Source organism: Molothrus ater, chromosome 3 (genome assembly GCF_012460135.2).
Source record: "Molothrus ater isolate BHLD 08-10-18 breed brown headed cowbird chromosome 3, BPBGC_Mater_1.1, whole genome shotgun sequence".
NCBI classification, from domain to species: domain Eukaryota; kingdom Metazoa; phylum Chordata; class Aves; order Passeriformes; family Icteridae; genus Molothrus; species Molothrus ater.
The window spans coordinates 36,142,114-36,165,405 of NC_050480.2; the positions used below are offsets into that span (position 1 = coordinate 36,142,114).

Below are 23,292 nucleotides of genomic sequence, written 5' to 3' on the forward strand. Positions count from 1 at the left end.
GGGTAAAAAACATTAAAGTTATGTCACATTAAACATTTTTCAATTAAAATTCATTCGAGATGCTTTCTGGAATTTTTGCTCTGGTGCATTTGTAAGCAGTTTCACTTCTGATAATGCTCAGAACATGCAGTATAGTACTCTTATTAAAAACAGGGAATAGTTTATTCTTTTGGCTTTTAAGCTGAATTTTACTGTAAGGTTATGTATCATATCAACAGAGCCTTGAAAATTCAGCAAGCCACAGGGGTTGCAATTTTAGCATTTAAAGTCACCCTGGGATGTGAAATTGAGTTACCTGCCAGTAGCGGGTAGCATTTCTACTGTCAAGCATTTTGAACTTCTGTCCTGTGGGATACAAACTCTGAGTAATTCTCAAGGGATGTATTATTTGTTTAAATGTACTGTCACACTTCTCCTGTAATCTGCCTAAATATTTGGAACCTCAGAGTGAAAAATTCTCTACTAGTAGCAATGGTAGCAGCACAGAAATTTCAGCTATAAAATTCTATTTGCAACCTGATAGTCCATGAAACACTAGGAAGTTTTTTTTTTAGTAATTCAGGTACATCTACCTCAGACAGTTCCCACTAGTTCCTTAATGGCACTGTTAAATAGTAACCACTAGTCATCTGAGCATGAATCCTCTAAATATATCAGTGCTTGTATTCCTGGATTTATAAATGCAGGGCTGAAGAAAATTTGTTAAAGGAATTTTGTATGGCTTCTATTGGCCTAAAATGTATATGATAGTGAATAGATTCTAAATGTAGTCTTTTTGGAATTCCTTTCAACTTAGCTATTGTAAGAACTTCTTATTGCAGCTGGAAGAGGCTAGGAAGTTTTCAGTTTCACTCTATCCACTCTGGTTGCTGTATGGTTCTTCAGAAAATGCATTTAAATACACGCTTCATTTTCCAGCCTGAGATGTCTGTGGGCTAGTGTTTAGTGGCACTGTGCATTTTGCCCATTGAGCTGAAAAGAGTGAATTTTCTGCTTCTGAAATCAATTGTCTGGTGTTGCCTGCATGTTGAAGACAATTTTGTACACCCTCTCACCAGGGTACGGTTCCTCATAAGCACAATGAGGATACCACTACTTCCCTGTTTTAGAGGCACATTGAGAAAATGTATTAATTAGTGACTGAGGCAACCACAGAATGCACTGAGAGCTGAAGAAAAACTCAAGAGTACTTCACCTACAACTGGAATTGTATTATGTGAAGTAAATCAGACATGGGTTTGTATAATGAAGTTATCCCATGGAAGAAAAGAGGATAAGAAAGAAAACGAGACTAATCTCTCTATTCAGGAAGACAATGTGAGAAGTATGTGAATTTTGCAATTGAAGTTACATGTTAAGTTGCTAAAATTAAGTACTATGGAAAACTACTTTCTTCTAGGTAGATTGGGTTGTTTTGGTCTTCACCAAAATTCTTTATAAAATTCATTAAAGAGAAGTTGTCTCTACTTTAGGTAGTAAATGAAAACATGTCTTGAATTTAAGTAGTAAAGGTTACATAAGGTTTAGTGAACTTGGGCTTGCAGCACCCTACTGTGTCTTAGTTGTATGTGTTGTGGCTGGAAGTTGGACAAATATGCCTGTATGGCTTTTGGACTCTTAGGATCTGCTCATGGTTCTGTGGACAACTCTTAAATTCTTGTGTAAGGATGAAGCTGAAACAATATGAAAGTTGTGTAACTCCTCTAACTGTGGCTACATTATATTACATCATATTTTACATAAGTTTATACACATGAAATAAGCTTAATGTGGGAGAAAATGTCCCAGCACTTATAGTTGTGATGGGCTGAACAGAATACCCTGTTCCAAATTTGGCAATAACAAGAGCTTTCCCCCACTGGCAGCACAATACATTGGTAACTTGGTGAAGCTCCTCTGTAAGTTTATATGTAATTACATGTGCTGGCTTCACTGATGACTTCAGAGGTTGATTTGAGCAAATCCCAGGTGTCACTTTGAAATTCCAATTTAAACTATTTTTGTGGAACTGCACCATTCTGACTTAATGAAGTGACACTTACTTCATAATAATAGTATTTCCCTGCCAGGAAGTATGGGTAAACAGCTGCAAAAGGCATAAATATTTTACTGCTTAAAAAAGTGCACACAGAGCTATGATATGTGTTGCATATAAATACATCTGTATGATTTGACGTTCTACCCAAGTTCAGACTTTGGAGGAAAAACTCCCTCTGATCTTCACTGGGTCAGATACTCTTTCCACCATTCTGCTTTGTGGAACTGCTCTTCATAAACAGCAAAATAATTCTCTCTCTGGCTTGTCTTAACTAGATCATTGCATTGTGATCCTTGTAATTTGTGCTTATCAATGTATTTATGGATATTAGAGTTAAACAGTGGTAATGTTCCCAACTAGAAGTTTTGGGAAATTTGGAGATGAGGGAGGATCTCAAGGCTACACTCTGAACAAGGTACAGCCAGCAGAATGAGGTGAGTGAAACCAGAATGAACACTTAGAAGACTAACATTAAGGAACAACTGAGCGAGTGCAACATAGTCTGTTTGGAGGGAATGTAGAGTCAAATTTGCTTCAGTCACTCATGGCAACTGACATTCATGTATTGCTCCTAAAATTGTACATAGTCAGTTGCAAGGGAATGGGCTAAGTGTATAATGTTGGGGACTTTTTTGTTTCATTTTCTCAAATGCACGTGTGTTCAAAGTCGGTGCTCTTATTCCAGAGCAGAAGGGATTTTTAAGAGACAAGCTAAAAAGTTTAAGATAAAATTTTGTTCCTGTCAGCATCAGGGTCAAAGAGCACTGAGGCTTTTCAAAGAACAATTTTAGTGTGAAGCATTCTTTTCCTCTCTGCCATTTCAGAGCATTATTCTTCCTGCTGTTGAACAGTATGGTGATTCGTAACAGCCAGTTAAAGTTTACTTTTGATTCCAGCAAGACTTGGAAACAATAGGCTAAATTCTAGGTATAAATTGAGTTATGTGGATTCACATTAATACAGCTAACTCTAGCAAACCAAGCAGACATTTACTTTGCTTTTTCTTCAAAAAATAGAGTGACAAATTCTGAAGAAATAACTAACAAATGAATGCAGTTTATTTAGCAATTATAAAAGACTATGGAGTTCTTTGAAAACCTTGGAGACAGAATAGCTCTGTATAAATACAAGCTATTTCACTCAGTATACTGTTGCTGTAGGCATTCTAACAATGCTCTTGCTAAGCTGTCTTCATGATTGTTGTGTGTCTATAAAGGGCTCACAATTGAGGAGGCCAGAAAATCAGCACTCCCCCAAACGTACTGTATTTTTCTCTCTGGACTCTGAAAAGATTTTATGGCCCTGAGCTCACTAGAAATTAAATGTCTGCCTGACAGGCAAAGGCTGCTGGTGCCTTTATAGAAACTATTTTAAATGTTGCATTCACCCAAAAATGAATTCCCATCTCCATGCTTTAAAATACAGAGACTGATATACAGCAGAATGAAGAAGAATGTTGGAAAAACATGGTGATCTGGCAAACAGAATTAAAATCAGTTCAAAGTGTGTAATTGCTGGGGGAAAACACAGACTGAGACAAATGCATCTCAACTTCTGAGATCAAAGAGTATTGGCTCCCAAAGCAAAAATTTCTCAAGAAGATAAGAGGAGATTTTCCAGAAAATTCTGTAGGGGAAAGCCTTTATGATGTTTAAAAAATGTTAATTTAGGTGGATATAGAGACCTATTGAACCCACACAATTAAACATTAAAAGTCCCTTAGCCTGTCTACTCCAGAGTTGCTGTAATACAAGTCTTTGATATCAAGAATTGATTCTGATTGTTTCAAGTAGCTGAGTCTGGTTTTCTTCATAGGAGACATGAAAGTGCTCTTCTGTCAGTGCCATTGCCTATGCTAGAAGGAATGAACAAATGTTGACAAAAAAATCACTGTACGAATGTTCATACCCTGTGAAGCTGAGATTTCAGAATCAGTGACATCCTTATGTCTATTGTCATTTTTTCCCCTGTTCAGAAAATTAGGGGGAAAAAAAATATCTTGGCTTCATGTACTGCTGAGAGAGAAGATTTTTAATGGTGATTCAGCATGCAGAGGCGGCTGTATTAATTTATAACTTAATTCCATTATGTCCTGTCCTTTGTCACTGTTTACAGTTTGTTGACTTCCCTAGTGCTTTTTGTTTCCCTTCAGGAAATGAAATGTCAAGTGGATATACTTTAGTAAGGTAATATTAATTTAATATTTATTCATTAATTAATATTATTCCCTATTCTTCCTAGAAATGATGAACATTGACTCTTGCAATTGAGACTTTTTTCTCATTTGAGGGAATATTGTGTATGTTGGGAGGGGGAAACTCTATCTCCAGAATTTATTTTCTTGGCAAGTTATTTATTTTCTTGAGAAGTGCTCTTCCAGCTTGAGACTTGTAATACTATTGTCTAATATTTGTATTATTGTTGTGAAAGAAGCCTAAGTAATGACCTTAGGCAAAAGGCATAATTTGAGATGAGTGACATAATTTCAGGTGTCAGTGAGTCTCATTCTCAGTGTCTAAGACCAAATTCAGACCACCTTGTGAAAGAGTCCTGTTGATAAAGTGGACAATGGCATAGTATTTAGCTGGTATTATTAAAGCTCCTGTATGGTTGTAAGTTTGTGTGTAAAGATGTTGACTTCATTATCAGAGTGTGTGTTGCAGCAGCTTTCATCAGTGGAAAATTGCTTGTGTTGGGCTGTAAAGTTACTGCTGCTTTATTACAGCTGAGATGAGGATTGTAACCCTAACCCTAACTCTGTGCCTTAGATGATGTCTGTGTCTAAATGTGGCTTTTGGGCCTTTGTTACTTAAGTGAAAGCCTTTTGTGGCCAGGTGTGCTTAAGTACCTAAGAAGCTGGATAATTTGAATGGAAGCTTAAAAAGGCTTGTTCACCTGAAAGCTATGCTTACAGCTGGAGTAGTATCCAACCCCAAACCTGAAGCACTGATATGAACTCCAGCATGAGTCTCTTGAAGAGCTTGAAGTTCTGTTTCAAGACAAGTACTGCACTTTGGGAAAGACAGGCCATCTGGGTGCTATTATTTTGTGAAATTAATATTTGAAATTGCAGCTGAAGCACTTGACTGCCTGCCTATCCTTAGAAGTACACTCAGCTGAACTCTCCTGCAGGATTAGGTTCCCCAAGGACTGCTATAGCAGTCATAGTGGTATCTGGAATCCAGCTGTAGTGAAGTCACAGAGTTCTTCAGAGAAAAGTGTCTGAGCCCTCAACTAAGCAGTCTTGAACTAAGCAGTCTTAGGTCATCAGCATTTACTTCTGAATGGGTTGGGCACAGTCCTGTTCAATGTTCTGCTTGCTCCATGCATTCAATTTCTTTCATCCCTTGGAAAAGAGACCTAGGACTGGTAAGTGGTATAACTTGAGGCTAAAATTTAGCTCTTTATCATCATAACCATTTGTGGATCTAGTTAAATATAATTGATTTAAACAAAATAAATGCAGTGCAGATTAAAAGAATTATTGGCCAATAAGTTTATTGAAATGAGTTGAAGCCGTTCCATCAGACATCAAACCACACTGCATGCTTTCTTTGGGTTGGTACCTTTTTCTGGATCACTCTCAACTATGTGAATGGGAATTATAGTCATGTATCTCATTACCAGGAAGAATGGCTGTAGTTAAGGATAGGATGTTCATTGCCTGAGGATTGTATATAAAGAATCCTTGTAGTGGTCAAAAAGACAAGGAAGACCAAAGGTGATTGATAAAACCAGCTGGCAGAAACCTCAGATTTCAAATCTATGCATGATTTGTACATTATGGGTTTCCAGAGGACAAAATTGAATGTAATTTCTGTGATTTCCTCTCTTGCTCTAAAAGGCTGTGTCAGTGAGAGAATTTATCAGCAAAGGGCTTGTGGCATGTAAACACAGTTAGGTCTTTCTAAACAATTCAGCACTTGTGCCTGCATATGCTCCTTTGGTACTTTTAAGTGAAGCCATCCATACAAAACACAAAAAATCTGTGTTGCAGGTAGTGGAGATCTTTTGGAATTTGTCAAATTAATAGAGGAAACCTACTTGAACGAAACAAGTGTTGCTGTAGTAAATGACTTCAAACAGTACACTGTTCACACTCTATTTCAAACTGAGATTAAGATAATCGAAGAGTGGGTTATTTGCCTCTCCTAGAATACACTACTAAAATTTTTAAAATGTTTTGGAGGGTGGTGGAGGTGGTGATGAGGAAGACAGTAGAATTCTCTGCTCTATTCCTTGACAGGGAGCAAGGAAGAGATTATCACAGGGATACCATCAAGAAGGGGAAAAGACTTTCCCAGTTATTTTCTTTTCAATTACCTTCTTCCTTCCTGGAAGCATCAAACTTTCTTTTGAAATTATTTCTTTTCCTGTTTGTCAAGCATGCTGAAGAAGCAAGCGGGGCTTAAAAAGAGGGTAGAGAAACAAGGGTGAGATAGAAGCAGGAAGTCTGAGAGCTCAATTCTGACTGCAGGGAGAAGATTGTGGTAGGAGCTTCTGAGCAAGACAAAAGGAAGTGATGTGAAGATGTAGAGACATGGCTAGTCAGAAATAGGTATCTAGAGAAGTGTGTGTAATAACAACAGTGGCAATAAGAATGGCAACAAAAATATCAGTGCATATCTCTCTTCAGTTACTGTCATATTAAATAGTTGGATCATGTTTTGCTTTTTTTTGGAAGCCTTTCAGTTTGCATCAAGACAATAGAACTGAGTACTTGAAAAGTGATGAAATATCAAGGTTAAGTTGTATTAACTAGTGAAATACATGAATAACATAATACAAATGCAGCAAAAATATGAAGTACAGAAATAACAAAAAGTAGGAATGCTAAACTAATTACATTTCAATAATGTGTTCCTACAGCTGTCTAGACATGTTAAGTACAGCTTGCCACGCTGTCATCTTGTTCAAAATGTTTGACTGGGTGGATGTGCACACATACACCTCACCTCATGCAGAACTGGGGGTGTACTCTTAAGCATTAGAGAAGGCATTGGATCTTGGATTAAATAAATCTGGATCATCTTATTTTTAATTTCACTGACATGTCTAATTTCTCCCAATGCTTATGAAAAGGGAACTGGCTGTGAGGTGACCTAGGGAACAGTAACCAAGTTTCTGCAAAGAGCAAAGGTAGGCATTGTATATTGAAGCCAAAAATCAAATTACTCAACAGCTGTATCTTTCCTTTATTTAATCCATGTAGTTTTCAGACTTGTTTGTGCTTGTGACTGTTACAGAAAGATTAAGACTTATATTCTGCATGATTTTTAGATGGGCAAGATTTGAATGCAGGAGATTTTACTCCAGTGCTCAGAGCAGACTAACGGTTGAGTTTGGTCCTGCTAAGGTTGTTCTATATTTGCAAAAGGATGTTCTATATTTGTTTTACTGGGATGATATCTGTATCAACAGATCAGAAAGGGATTTGGGAGATGTGTGCCTCTTTGGCCTAGCCTGCAGATTGGTTCTGAGTATGAAGTATCAGTGCATTGTTGGGAGACAAAAGTAAATTGAAATCATAGAAGCATTTTATGTAAAGCTTTGTTAAGTAATTCTGCTGGTCTCCCCACCACTGATGAGACCTCAGCTGCAGTAAAGTGTGGTTTTGGACCGGGTTTGTGAAGAAAGATGAGGACCCAGTGACTCGTATCAAAAGCAAAACAAAAAAGATGTAAATCTGCAAAATACAGGCTGTTAAACTGAATGTTTAGAGGGTTTTGGTGTGGTCAAAATGAGACTGAGGGAGATTGATGGCAGTGGTCTTCAAGTTTGTTAGAAAATGATCCACAGAGGAATAATGTTTTGGTAAAGTTTGCTGTAGATGAAGCAGGGCAATAGTTTGAGTTGCTACAGCGGAAACGTGGGTTAGGTATTAGGAATACCTTTACAATAGGAGAGGCTGAAGTGCTGGAATAAATTCTTTGGGGGGAGGCTGTGGAATCTGCATAATAGAAGGGGTTTGAGGATAGTCTGTCTGGACAAACCTTTTGTTTAATGTTGCTGTTTTATCCTGGGAAAATGCAGATGGGGAGATTAAGTGAGCTCTCAGAATCTCTTACAGCACTTTCTGTGCCTTTTAAAGCCTGTATTTCTCTCAATGTGTAATAAAAAACTTAGGGAAGATCTGCCTCTGGTCTATACGTCAATCTAGTGTGTCTGTCTTTTTATTTTTTCTCTTTCTGTTGTTTTTTTGGGGGGTTTTTTTGTTTGGTTTTTTTTGTTGTTGTTGTTGTTTCTTTAGCTCCTAGCATTATAAATCTTCTAGATGATTCCATTTCTAAGTTGTATGACAGCTAAGTTCAACTTGTTCTGATCTCTGGAAACTAGGTTTTTATTGGTTGTTTAGGTTTTTTAATTTTATTTTAAATTGATGACTAAGTGGTGACAAGACAGAACTTCCTCATATATTGTCAAAAGCGTAAAAAGGTCATTTGACAGTAGTTCTAAGAGCTTAACTATCTTATTTGTGTCATTGATTTTTATACAATGTCATCTTTCCTTTTAGCTGAACAAGCATGTTTAGTGTAAGGACTAAACCAGGTGGATTGGTGAAATAACTGGGAGACACCTTTTTTAGGAAATAAGTAATTTCCTTCTGCTTCTTTTGGTGCTTTTTGTTTGTTTTTGGTTTTTGTGTCAGCATTTAGCTAAGAAAAAAGAGAGGGCGTTGGTCATCTAACAATTTAAAATGCTGAATGTATTAGCTGCTTAAAAGCTAATTTGGTTTGATTTTGGAAGATTCAATTTTAAATGCTCTCCTCATGCATCATGATTATAATTTGAAGATGTAAAATAGCCTGAAATAATCTATTGTTATTGTGAAGAGAATGTAATTTTAAAATTAGAGTCTTCAGGTCTGATGACACACTGTGTAGATAAACATATGAAAACATACTGGGATCAGTGCAGAAGTAGAATGTCATGAAAAGAGAGTAATGTATATCATTACTGGAGACACTGATGGAATGTCTATTTTTCTGCTAGTTCTGTTTCCTTAGGAGATTTATCTCAGGATATTTGTCATAAGTGAAGGTATGTACCTGTGTATTCAGCTGGTAGAAGCCACTACTTGTGATTTTTTTTTTTTTTAATTGTGAATCCTTTTGGTTAGATAACCGTGAAGCACAAAACAGTCACACAAATAACATCAATATTTTTGACACGTTAAAAGATTTTATTCTCTTTGCCCCCTTGACCTGTGCAGTTATCTATTTAACTGAATACCTGTCCTGCTTTCACTAGTGTTGCTAGCTTATTGTTTTCCTGCAAAACAGGGTCATACCACAAGTCATCTGAGCTCCACTGCAGCTATTGAACACTGTCAGAATGTTGGAGCTGTGAGAGCAGCCATAAACCCAAGGAAAAGAAGTGTTTATAGAAATTCTTCTAGGAAGAAACAAAGTCTGAGTTGCATTACGCAGCTACTCAGGAGGTTGAGGAGGAATCCTTCCCCTGACACAAATCTTGCCAGGCATGGCTGTGTAAGCTGTTGTGGCCACCTGAACATAAAACCTGACACCTGCCCTGTCTTAGCTACTTCACCTTTTTTGCTAATGCAGGGGGGAAAAACTTGTCATAATGGATAGTGGGGGCCGAAAGGATTCTATTAAGAAATCGTTTTGCTTGCATTTTCCAGTTCTCCTGCAGTTGTTGCTAAATCATAAATTTTTCACAGCAGGGGTTTGCTGTGTTCATGATATTATATCATAGTGACTTACGGAGATGGAAAAAAAATCTCATACATATCATGCCAACTTTGAACTGAAATCTCAGCACTTCACCCAGACATCCTTCTTCTTTTTTTTTTTTTTTTTTAATCTGGCTCAAGAGGTTTACAGATTTTGGAAATTATGGGTACATTCTTCCACTGATCTCTTTTGACAAATGTATCACAGAGCTCTGAAGTATAAGTGAGCCTGGACTAGGAGGCAGGATGATGGCGCTGTTGGCTGAATCTCATTGTGAGTTTGCTGTCTAGCTGACGGATGAAGTTTTGTCCACTATTAGTCATCTTGATTGACCTGTCTTTATTAAACCAACAATCTGTCTCTAGTTTGGCCATTTGCTTCAGTATTTTTGCTATTTATTTGGTGTTTGCATCTTCTACTTTTGTTTTTTTTCATTAGGCTTGTTTGTTTATCTGGTCTCATATTTCTATTTCTTCAGTCTGCTGTTATACTTAGGAGCATAGTGAGGTGTTTCATTTCCACATGTTTAAAATTGGTCTAGAAGAGTTGGATTTACATCTGTCTATATATATATATATATAAAAAAATTATTCCGGGTGTGTTGTTGTAGCACTATCCTTTTTTTTTCCAAAAATGGATTTGAGGTACTCTAAGTTGCAGGTTTTGTTATGCCTGTGTCACAGTGGCATCATCAGTGGAGGTTCTGGAGTTTCAAGAAAATTCTCTGCATGCTTCCTTAAAAATATACTGTCCTTTAAAAGGAGCTAGTCCAAAGTGAGAAGAAGTCAAGGCTGTAGCAGTACCAGTCCCTTCCTAGTGAAATTGTGGGGTTTAGCATTAATACTGCAAAGTCAGCTAACAGATATTGAAGGATAGTTTCTCGTTTAGAATTGAATTTTCCTCTTTGGAGAAGAGGTGGGGGGGGGGAAATACAGAAGAGGAGATTCAAGGAAGTCCAAGAGCCTAAACTTGAAGTTTATGCTAAAAGTTTCCTTTCAGGAGAAGAGCTTGTGATCTTTTTTTCAAGTTGAATCTGCCTGTATTAAGCTCACTGTTAAGGTCCCTAAGCCTCAGAATCTGTGAGGATAGTACTGTTTACTTCTCTGTAACTGCAGAAAAGAATGGTAGTGACATCTCTGCCTGGAATCACCTCTTCAAATGCTGATCGGTTTTTAAGCTCAGAGGCTGTAATTAGCTTTGTATCCGTCCTAAATGTCTTCAAAAGAATTGAAGTTAAAAGCTGTGGTCTGCTACGGAGGGAGAACAACCTATGGGTTTTTACAGTCTTCATAAATCTAAGAAAGATGAAGAAAATCTTCCCATGTCTAAAGAATATGAAAGTGTCTTATTTCTGTCTCTTTGCAACTATCAAAACAGGAATATCTGACAATTTGCTTTATAGCAGAATAACTAGCAGACAGCTAGATAAATACATCATGTGATGGTTCACCAACCAGCTGGCAGGTCAAGCACAAAGGGTTGTAGTAAATGGGGTTACATCAGGCTGGTCACTGGTGACTACTGGGTGTCTATAAGGCTACATTTTAGGGTCAGTGCTCTTCAATGCAGTTTTGGGTGCCACAATATAAGAAGCCTATAAAGCAGTTGGTCAGTCTCCAAAGAAGGGCCAAGAAAACAGGAAGGGCCTTGAGGAGAAGCCATAAGGGGAGCAGCTGAGGTCACTGGGTCTGTTCAGCCTGGAGGAGACTGAGGGCAGACCTCAGTGCGGTTACAGCTTCCTCATGAGGGGAACAGGAGGGGCAGGCACTGATCTCTGCTCTGTGGTGACCAGTGACAGGACCCAAGGGAATGGCCTGGAGTTGTGTCAGGGGAGGTTTAGGCTGGATATCAGGAAAAGGTTCTTCACCCAGAGGGTGGGTGGACACTGGAACAGCTCCCCAGGGACGTGGTCACAGCAGCAGCCTGACAGAGTTCGAGAAGCGTTTGGACAAAGCTCTCAGGCACCTGTTGTGACTCATGGGTTGGTCCTGTGCAGGGCCAGGAACTGGACTCTGTGTAAGTACCTTCTAACTCAGAAGATTCTATGAAAAACTTTGCTGAATAATCATTTGAGTATTTGTAGGGGCTAGAGCTTCCATCATGTTGTTTTGAAGACTTCTTCCTGAAAAACTCCATTTAAACATTGTTTTACTCTTTACCTCTCTAGGTATTGATCTGTGTTTTTGAAAGTACTGTTTGACTACTAGTACTCCCAAACTTAGATACTACTATTTTCTCATCCAAAAGCATTGAAAAGCAAATATTACAATTTCTGTTGACTCTCGCATGAAGACATCTCTTTTACTAGAATAATTGTGCTACAGGATTTTCTGGTAAAATCTATACTAGGTGATAAAAATTATTTTAAAATTTTTGTTGCTGGGAACACTATGCCCAAGTGTTCTTACTATAGCTCAGCACTCAACAAAATAGTACAGAATACTGTGAAGGAGAATTAAATGATGAGTTAATGTCATCTTTAATATTTCAAAAACATATGGGCGTGCAGACAATCTATTGCACTTTAAGTTGGGTCACATTCATAAGAGCTACTTGAGTTCATGAATAGCACATTTTATTGAATGCAACACATATGGATGTTTCCTCTGGACCACTGGTGCCAATGCATTAAGTGCAGAGTAGGTGTATTTAGCACTAACAACACTATTGTCTTCATGAGCTTTGTGTTCCAAGCCAACACTCAGCAGAGCTCAGGGGACAAGACTTACTGAAAGGTGTCCCTCTGGGGGGGGTGAGGACAACAAACCTGTCAGTCTGTCCCTGCAGAATTTCATGTTGAATTCTCATCTCCTGGGTAGACAGAAAATGGCATATTTCTTATAACTCACTAACCACAGTTGTGCCAGGTGCTGTGGTGGGACTATGGTCAAACCTTCTGTTCTTTGTGGACACGTTGTACAGAATATTTCTCAGTAGGAAGTGTACTTCTCTGGGTGTCAGGTAGAAGAATCTGACCCTCATGGACTCCATTTTTCTCCCATGCTGTAGCAACACAAACCATGTGACCATTCAGTTTCAGTGCTTTCTCTCCATCTCATCTTGAGCTCTGCATTTTCTGCCCTTCCAGCACTGACAAAGCTGAGTTATTTTATTTTTTTTCAGCTAAGCCAGAAATCTTATCTGGGTCCCCCAATACTGGTTTCTACAGTGTAGGCAGGACTGACTTTTCTGACTCAACTATCCCTGTTTTCTTAATTAGATCACATCCTAAGGGAAAAGTCTTGCTAAAACGTCTGAAAGTATAATACATAAAATCGACCGTTTTCTAGGGAAATATATATATATATAAAACTATGCAAGTAAAATACAAAGATGGCAATCTTGCTTTTGAAGCTATGCTTTTAAAAAGCAAAGCTTCAAATTTCTACCCTCAGCAGTTCATAGGTCCCTTATATCTGTTTAAGGTGTATTCATTTTTGTAAGAAATGTGTGGCATCTTAGAATCCAAGACATCATCTAAATCACAGTATTAGCTTTTGCTCAAAGTATTTTATTCTTGTATCTGTCAGGGAGCAGCATCCTTTTCTAAGCCTTGTTTAAGGAGAAAAAGGTGGGAGCATCTGTACTACAGCTGCTGTTCAAATAGAGCAATGCCTTTAGTGTAGACAAAACAATCAGCACAATTGCTTAAATTTATTTGTTTATGAAGAGCCAGAAATAAGGAGGTTGTATATTCTTTCGAAATAGAAAGATTTGTAAGATTTTCTTAATATTTTCAAAAAAGTGTTTGTCTGGAAAGTATTTCATGAAATAGGTTAGGCAACTATCCAGACACTTTTTTATTTCTATGACATTAGGAAGAAGGAGATTCTTCTCTTTCTGTGCGTCATACCTTGGCATTCTTAGGTTTGATATGAAAGTACTTTTTAATAGTTTCCACAAAGATGCTATGATATATTTTCAAGAACTTGCTGAATTTATTAGTAGTATGCAGAGGACAAAATGTTTTCTTTTTAAATAATTGCAAATGGAATCTGTTCTTTTCATCATTTTCCTAATAATTAGTTTTAATACAGTTTTTGTCTTCAGCTGTTAGATGTAGGATCAAATACATCTGGTTTTACATATAATTCTGTAACAAGAAATTCTTATAACTAGCTTAATAACAAATTAGTGCTTGTGCAGTCTTTATTACATTCAAGTTTTTTAAAATTACTATAGGGAAGTATATAAAAAAGAAGAATCTAGCTATTTTTTATCTTTGATCTCAGTACTTTAAAGTACTGATACTTCTCACTCTTTTCTCTGAGCTATTTATTACTAAAACAAAGGCTGACAGTAGAGCTCAGTCTATAATATGCAAATTCTTGTGGAAAAACAGTGCCAAAAAACTGTGAAGAAAAAATGGGTCCAGGCAGCTGCGTCACAAGGTTTGACCACTTCAGGCTGGGGTGCCAGGAGATTTGAGACAGATGTTTTCAGACATGCCGCATGCCTAAAACGTTTCCAGGGATTGAGCTACAAATAGTGGCTTAATAAGTGCAGAAACAGGAAAAGTATGTAGGAGTACACAAGAGTTTATTCACCTCTAGGTGCAGAGCCAGCTCTTTACATTACATCTGCCTGTCAGGGTCGGCTATTTAAGCTGTCATGCCCTTGGTATTGCTCTTTGTCTGCCAGTGAATAAAGTGCAGCATTGTGATTACTAATCCCACTCCAGTGACTTGACTTTAAATGTGGTTTTGGAGCAGATCCCGGAGTTCTGTTTGCTAAGCTTCCTACTCCTGTTTCAGAGACACCACTGGAGATCTATGAGAGAGAGCACTGCAGACTGCCCTCCTCCTGTAGACCTGTCGCCTTCCCCCCCCCGTGCCTTTTTTTTTCCCAAAAACTTTTTGAAGGAAATCAATGGATACCAAAGTGATCTGTTTATTTTTCTTTTTTTCTTTGCCTCCGCTGACAGTGGGAAATCACACTGGTCGCATCAAGGTGGTCTTTACACCCAGCATCTGTAAAGTGACTTGTATCAAAGGCAACTGTCAGAACAACTGTGAGAAGGGAAATACAACCACCCTGATCAGTGAAAACGGCCATGCTGCTGACACTCTAACAGCCACCAACTTCCGAGTAGGTAAGTACCCTGAAACTCTGTTTGTCCTTAGCTGTCCTCTCTTGACTAACAGAGGGAGGAGATGTTTTGTTATTAATACCACTTGTGCATCTGTTGCTCTTTGTTTGGAGGGCTCTGCTGAGTAGGAACCATTGTATGCTAGACAAGCTTTCTGGTGTCCTTCAGAAATGTTCCCAAAAGTTCCTTTTGTGTCTGAGAAAAAAAGCTCCCATGTTTTTCATCTGAATTTTCAGCTGTAGGGATGCAACATGCTAAGCTGAAACTTTTGGTAAAATTCCTCCCTCAGAGTTTGTGTTAGTAAATAGGGAAAATGACAGATTACACATAAGGTTGTGTTTCCTCTTTTTTACATGTTTAATATGTATCAAATGCACATAAAACCTAGTGAACAGCTAACAGTGACTCTGTCTTCAAAAATTTGCTCAGCAGTTCCTTAAAACTACAGCCCTTCTTAAACATGCAGTAGCTTAAAGCTTTTCTTACTGCTGACAGTAAGTCGGGTTTCATATTTGGCATTTTTAGAAACTGAAATAATGTTAAGCCTAATTAAAGTTATTGAAGCCAGTAATTTCTTTGTTAATGTTTATCCTTTCTGCTTTCTCAGTAAAAGTATCAACAGAATGCCAGACTAAACCCTACAACTCTTGACTCTGTTGAAACAAATCCTGCAAGCTACCCAGGATAATGATTAGCATATTTTAACTGTATACTAAATAGGTATTGGTGTGCAATTATTTACCTTGTAAGTTAAGATATACAGATATGTGGGTACATACCTAAACACTTCAAATTTGTCATTTCACATTATGTTACCCTGAGCTGCTCGTGGAAAGTAATTTTGTTGTATCCTGAAAATATCATAGTGTTGTTTTCCGGGAAAAAATTGAGAATTTCTAGTCAAAGAATGCCAAATATGAACACTGTAATTTTAGTCTCTGTCTAGAATAAACATAGAGTTCAGGCAGTGCTGAGGCTGGCCAATATTGCCGTTTTTCAAGTGCAGTGTATTTCATGCTCTGAGGGTGGGGGGGAAAGCCATTTGTAATTATTATTCTTTTCTTCTGGACAGATGATACAAAGAGCAGGTCCCTCTTTTAACACTTCTACTAGACTGTCAGGCTGTGGGGGAAAGCCCTTGAAGTTACAAACTTGTTCCTTAATAGTATGCATATTTGTAAAAATACATGTGTTTTGGACTAATAGTAAAACCAGTGTTTTAAAACAAGAATAGAGCAAATTTTGGGGTTGGTTTGTGGTCGTTTGGAGGCACAAAAAAAGAAAAAGTATTTTGTAAAAGGAATAGTAAATCTTATACTTTTAATTTGTATTTACTGCCAGTGCAGAATTTTACCAAGGTTTTGGCAAGAACCCCAGCTAAATAAGTTTTTTGTTTAATTTTCTGACTAGCATGAAAGGATAGGGTTATTCTTCCTCTCTTTCATTTGACCTAATTTTTCTATTGAAATTATGAAATGCTGAGAACACGCAGTCATGTCATTTGTCTGCTATGTAAATCTGTGCTGTAACATGACCTTCTCTCAAATACTTGAAAACTTGGAGAGTGGAAATTGACCTGTGAAGACGTGTTCCACACCTTCCTTCCTGGCCTCAGGCCACGCACCTCTGGTGCATTGGGTACAATGGGCTGCTAGAAACATTCAACAAAAGCAGCCTATTGTAGTACTCGATGGAAAGATAAGGGAATCTTCTGTTGAAAAATGTATAAAAGCAAGTTGCTACACATGGATAAGGATTTTTAGCTTGCCTGTTAGCTAGCTTCCCTAATACATTTAAAAGACAAGAAGTGTTTAGTGCAGCTCTACCTATTGTCATTTTCCCAGAAGAATAAGAAGGTCTGAACTAGCACTTAAAGGCTCTCCAAATAAAAATAAAAATGCTGCATGAACTTCTTAATAACTAGAGAAGAGGAATCCTATACCTGTAGATTGAATTCTTTCACCAGTCACAGTTTTCAGAAGCTTTTGAATCAGATTTTAAAATACATACTACTGAAATAATTTTTCATATCTGTTCTCTAACTAGTGCCTCTCACTAGCTTAGGCTTGTCCTGATATCTCCTGACACATAAAGCAGAAGTAATTTGTGTCTTCCAAGATCATTAACTTGGGTTATATTTTTAGCAGCTGAATTATGTTTAACTTGTTTAAAATTTATAATTTTGCTTTAAAGTCCCTGTTCTAAACTTCTTTACTTGCTGTTAATCCAAAAACGTGTGGAAATTCTTATTTAGAATACTTGGTATTTAAAAATGCAACCATGAAACAGAATGTCATGTTAGGAAATACATATTTAAAGCAGTGAACAGCACTTTTTCAGTTTGCTTTTTTAAAAATATTTCTTCTTCCTAAAACCAGAGAAAATAGTCACATGCTCTCTTTGGAAAAGTTTAAAATACATTTCTGTAGCAGGAGCAGCATTCTAGTCCACAAGGCTGAGCTCAGGTTCTCAGATGACAGACTAGTTAGACATCAGTTTGCTTTGTTCTTAATAATAAATTATTTCTAATAATGAGCCAGAGTAAAATTTTTTGTTTCTTTTCAACTTTGTGCTGAACTTTGTAAGCACGGCATTTTCAGAGAGAATAAGTTGCAATACCTGTACTACAGCTACTCAAGCTTTGTCATGGATTATTTCAGATTCTTAAAATGTGCTCAGTTTTTCAGTTCGGCTGAAGTTTGGCAGCAGAGAGCCCAGACAAGGAACAGGTCCTGTTTCCTGAAAATTTTATACAATATGGATAAGCCATTAAAAACAAAAACCCACAACAAGGGATGGACTGAGGGGATTGCTGCTTTTCAGGTAGCTGAGATTTTTGGCTGTGGTGAAGAATAGCTCCTAGCACAGCAATTTAAGGTGATGAAAGCTTGGAATTTAAAAGGAATGACCTCTTTGATTGCCAGGCAGCAGCAGAGAAACTTTGGGGTTTTTTGCAGTTTCATTTTGTGAATGGGATATGTTACAATTAAACTAACCAACCTCCAGTATTTCATTGGCTTGGAGAATGAAAGCATCTAATCTGAGTGGAAACTTCTGCTGAATAGATGAATCTTATTATTCTGTTGGATTGATGCATGTGCAGTTTGTATGGTATTTCAGTCCTGACATATCTACTGAGGCTTGTAAAACAGAGTTGATATGTGTGCACAGGCAAGGATGGGAATAGAGTAGCACATGAGTTTTTCTGTCTCTCTCAGTGTTGAAGTTACTCAGTGAGGTGTCCTGTTTCTACTCAAAATTATTCCACATTCCAATTTTGAAATGAGTTCTCTTCCTGTAAGGAGTGGGAGGACAATGACTAATTTGTAACTGTTAAATGAAGCAATAAGGAATTAGTAAATGCCCGATTTAATATTTTCATGCCTTCCCCCCCCCCCCCCCCCCCGTTGTGTATATTTATTTAATTATAGGTTTACATTCTATTTTTTCCTAGAGGATCTGTGCTTCATTCATTGAACATGAATGAAGGAATGACAGAACTTAGTAAAGGAAGCAGTCATTTAATACTTAGATTCATATTCACTGTTTGTTTGCAGCCCTGCATCTCATTTGAAGCTATTCATTCAAACTGGTATAAATGAGAAGTTGAAGTTGCATGCTTGCCAGTGAAAGTCCATATCTTTCTGTAAAAATTTTGTCTCTGAGCACTTGGCAGTATCTCTGTCAAATAGGGAAACAGAATCATAGAATTATAGAAGGGTTTAGGTTGGAAGGGACCTTTAAAATCTTAGAGTTCCAGCCCCAGCCATGGGCAGGGACTCCTTCCACTAGACCAGGTTGCCCAAAGCCCCATCCAACTTGGCCTTGAACATTTCCAGGGATGGGACATCCACAGCTTCTCTGGGCTACATGTACCAGGGCCTCACCACCCTCACAGTAAAAAATTTCTTCCCCTGTCTAATCTAAATCTACCCTCTTTCAATTTAAAGCCACTCCCCCTTGCCCTGTCCATGCCCATGTAAAAAAAGTCCCTCTCCACCTCTCTTGTAGGCCCCTTTAGATGCTGGAAGGTTGCTATGAGGTCACCTTGAAGCCTTTTCCAGGTGAATGTGGTGTCTTAAGTAAAAATGTGTCTGGTCCTTCATATTTAATAATAAATTCTGAAACTTCATTCAGCATGGATCACAGTGACCTGGATATTCCATACTCTACTACAATAATGCTCAAATTATGTTGCCTCTTGAATTTTGGCACTTTTCCTATTATAATTTTCTATCAAAAAATTTTCCAGCTTTACTGTGTTGACTCTGTGTAAATGTTTTCAGATAATGGAGATTGTCCAGAAGTTTCAAATTACGTATAGACCGAAACTTCCAAGAAGCAGCAGAAGCATTTTGCTCAAATTTTATTTGGTCTTCTGTTGAAAGCAGTGAAAGAAATTTTGACCAATATATTTTAAAACAATAGGTTATTCAAAGAAAATTTAGTAAGAAGACCCACTATGTAATTATTATTCTAGCAGAATTTCCTATCTAGGAAAGAGTTTCGTAAGCATAATTATTTAGAATTTAAAATTTAAAGCAGTTATTTTACAGAATGTTGACAGAATTCCTGAATTTTGTTCAGACCTATGTGATCATGAATTATTGTTAGTGCTGTAGGAGTTAGCATTGCTTTTTCTTCAAGCACTTCAGGCATTATTGAAGAGTAGTGTTTCTTAAAAATTGCAATTGCATGCAAGCAAGGCACCCCTTTGGCAAGCCAGCCAACTGCCTTTATCTGTACTTTACACATGAGAGAAAGTCCAAGAGAACTGATTGGTGTTTTCTTGCCACCATTTGGTATTAAAGTTGTCAATTCTTTGCTCCTTATGATACATACTGCAGATGTCCTACTACACTGAAGAGGAACTGTAAGACTTGAGCAGGATTTTCTAGTATCCTTTTGGTAAAAAGGAATATTTTAAATACTATTGGAAAGCTAATTTGATGACATGTAAAGGCATATAAAAGACAACATCTTGTGGAAGTGTTTGTGTAGATTTATTGGAATTTACCCTCACAGTCTCTTCTGGCAATTTGTGAGGTACACACTGTTAAGTTTTTTACCCATCACATTTTGCTCTTTGGTTTTGCTGGGTTTAGTAAGAGTTGCTAGAAAGGTAACATGTTAGAAGAGACACTTTCTTCTCCGTTTTGAAGTGATGTTTGCTATTTGGCGAGTGATGTCAGCCTGTGAGGCTAACTCATCATGTCTGACCTATGTACCTCTGCCCCAGCAAAACACTGTTCCTGTGGCTTCATCTGAGACATAGCAGATAAACACATGGAGGACTTAAAATAATTGCAAACATGTCATGCAGAGATTTTTAAAATTTCTTTTGTTAACATAAGTGAGAAGTGATTTTATTTCAATTTTTAAAAATTCTTTTATTTTCAACTTTATATGTTCCGTCAGACAACCTAATTGAAGAGAAGCTTATTTCTGGAATAACTACATAGCTCAAGAACAGCATATGATGTAATTCAGGGTTTTTTTTAAGTAAATATTCTCTTTAGTAAATATTCTTCACACAAGAGTGAAGTGTTACTTTGAAATATCCTTGAGTTTTGTACTTGAACTTGCAAATATGAAGAAGTTGTGATGCCAGAACTTTATTATTCCTTTAGTATTATCAGTTTTGTCCTTTTACTCTCTCTGGTAGCTACCTTGTAGCCTTATTTGGTAAAAGCAATTAAAATTTGTGCCTCATCAGGCTTTGTTGGCTTTTTTTACTGCCAGATGAAATGCTATTTCCTTTAATATGCACATGAAAACTTCTGAATTCTTGGACAACTTTGCTAAAAGAATTACTTTTTTAACTTTCTTCAACAGTAGTCAAAGAAGTTGATCAATCTGCCTGTGTATGTGTCTCAGGAAAAAAAATATGAAAAGGACATTAGGATTTATCCACTGCTTTATCTGGTAATTTGAAATTCAATCTGTACAAATGATGACTATGCTGGAAATATTCTTGCAGCAAGATTGTAATAGCTGTAGCAAAATGAAGGCCAAGTATTTTTCCTCAGACAATGAACTGAGTAGGTAAAATAATGACAATGGTGAGATTATTATTATTATAAATTATTCTATGCCTTATGGAAGATAGTAGAAAAAAGGTATTTCCTAGCCTGAAGAGCCACTGCAAAATTATTTGGGAGGAACCAATTATGACCATGAATTCAAAAGACTTTTTTTTTTTTCCAGTCTCCCTTTGTTCTACAAATAAATCTGACCTCACAGCAGAATGAATTAATTTACTTACAGTCCAGGTAATATAGTGTAGGCTTTTCTAATCTGAGATACTGGTGCACTACAATTCTATCCTGTAATGTAAGTGTACCATCCTATAGGCTGAGCAAAGCTGAGGGTTTTAATGCATTTTCAATTATAGGCCTCCACTGCTCAAGTTACTAAGAAAAATTGTATTTCAACGATTTTGCTGGTTTTGATATCCACATCTGTACAAAAAGAATTATTTCTTTCCCCCATGTATTTATCAGAACTTGTCATCAAGAAGTAGTTCTGGTTTCTGCCATAGAACTTACAGCATCTGTGAGGTCTTTCTTCATAATCTTAAAATAATTATTCAAAATTGACATCTTTACCTCAGATTCCAGTGGAGGCCAGATGCTAATTGATAGAAAAGAGGTTGTTCAGTCAGATGATTTTAATGAGTTTGAACTCATACAGGTCTGTTAGCAATTTGTTTCTGCTCCCTTGCTCACCTGAAAGACTTCAGACCATCACCATGATGCAAAAGTCCATCTGCTCTCAGAGTACTCCCCAAACTGTCTATTACAGAGAACACAGTTTTGGATGTGCAGTCATAGGAAAAACCACAAATGGAAATGGTACAAAATCCACACTTGCAGCCATTCAAAAACATGTGGAGTATGTTTCCCTCAAAGTTAAAGCAAAACAGAACACAAAGTTAAAATGCATAATGTTTTATTTTACTGTATCTGGTTTTAATTTATAGAGATTATTTTATGTACATCTGACTTGAAGTATTGTAAAAAGAGAACCGAGTGCATTTATTTGAATGATTACATTGTTGCATATTCATATAGACACACTACCTAGTACAGCTATAACTACATTATTACTAAACTAAATGTCTTTGCACACACCTCACTGAAGATCAAGTATATGCCAACTTTGGCTAAAAAAAGCAAGTACAGAAGAAAGAGTCTGAAAATTTTCTCTACATGTTAAAATAGGCATTTATCATTAATAGGTTTCTTAGCAAAAGGGTTTGTATTTAATGTGTCCTTCTGGGCTTAGCACAGTCAGAAGGAAGCAAGCAGCTATCACTGCTCTGATCAGTCTTTCCCCATTCAGCCTTTCTACTGCTTGTTCTGGTTTGTTATTCTGTTCCAGATAATTCTCATCTCTGTGCCTGTGTAGTCTGTATAGTGTACATCTATCCATTCCACCTGTAATTCCACCTTAGATTTGAGTATCACTGTAATTGAGAGTCCTGTTTTGTAGAGGCGCTGGGATTCCTGGATTTTTCTTTTGGAACATGAACTTTATCTTCATTATGTACACACTTGAATTCAGTGAGTTTTCTATATATCCATAAAAACCTGTTAAGAGGGTGGACCATGAACTTTCTGCTAGGGATTTGTGAATGTGAATCAAGTTGAAGTCTATGGGAGATGCAAACTTTTTTTTTTTCCCACTAATCTCTTACAAAGTCTTGAGGGATGCTAGTCAATGAAAAGAAAGAAAATTGGATATTTTCTGATTGCACAAGCAGAGGATTTCTAATCTATATTTTATTAATCCAAACAATTTGTTGATTTCTCATTTTGGTTGTATTTTCAGTTTAATTTAAAGATGTTAAGATTAAATCAAATGTTTTGATATTACTCAGGTATTTCAAGTTTAGGGGAACTCTTAGCAGCTGTTCATCCCATAACTTAGAAATGAGTTCTTTGAATTCTCCCTTAGAAGGACTTCCTCTGTCCATATGATGTATATGGCAGTGGTCCCCAAATGATTGTACATTCCTATCAGTAAAATATTTTTGAACACTCTCTCCAATATGTATTTATTTTTGAATTATATACACCTACTATTGTATATATCATTTATTTTTCCATTTTAAACCATAGACAAAATAGGAAGTAAAAATGGATGAGAAAAAGACTAAGTGAACTTTTTTGAGAATTCGTTTTATTTATTAATGGCACAAAACATAGTTCCTTACAGCATCCCAGTGCATTTTCTGGCACACTGTGTGGGATGAGCACACCCTGCTTTGGAAACTGCTGGCATAGTTAAACAGGGGAGACCAGCTTCATAACATAAGCTGTAATACTACCTTTCTGCGGTGAATGTGTCCATTGTACCTCTCTTATTTATTGTTTGAATGTATTAAATTCAGTCTGTTATGTTAGATACTATGAATGTAGGTGCTAGAACATCTTCTGTCAAACCAGAGTTACACAGAAAGCCTT

At 37.1% G+C, this 23,292-nt stretch overlaps 1 protein-coding gene across 4 annotated transcripts in view; it reads left to right on the top strand.

The window, feature by feature from the left end:
- LTBP1 (latent transforming growth factor beta binding protein 1) overlaps window positions 1–23,292 on the top strand; it is a 188,412-nt gene that overhangs the window by 50,649 nt on the left and 114,471 nt on the right. For 3 of the 4 annotated variants that reach the window (XM_054514385.1, XM_036381049.2, XM_054514386.1), the window contains exon 1: window positions 14,559–14,827. In XM_054514385.1, the coding sequence (XP_054370360.1) occupies window positions 14,605–14,827 (223 nt within the window). In that variant the 5' untranslated portion in view covers window positions 14,559–14,604. Of the gene's footprint in view, window positions 1–14,558; window positions 14,828–23,292 lie in introns of those variants that run through there. The other variant, XM_036381048.1, reaches the window with a different exon arrangement.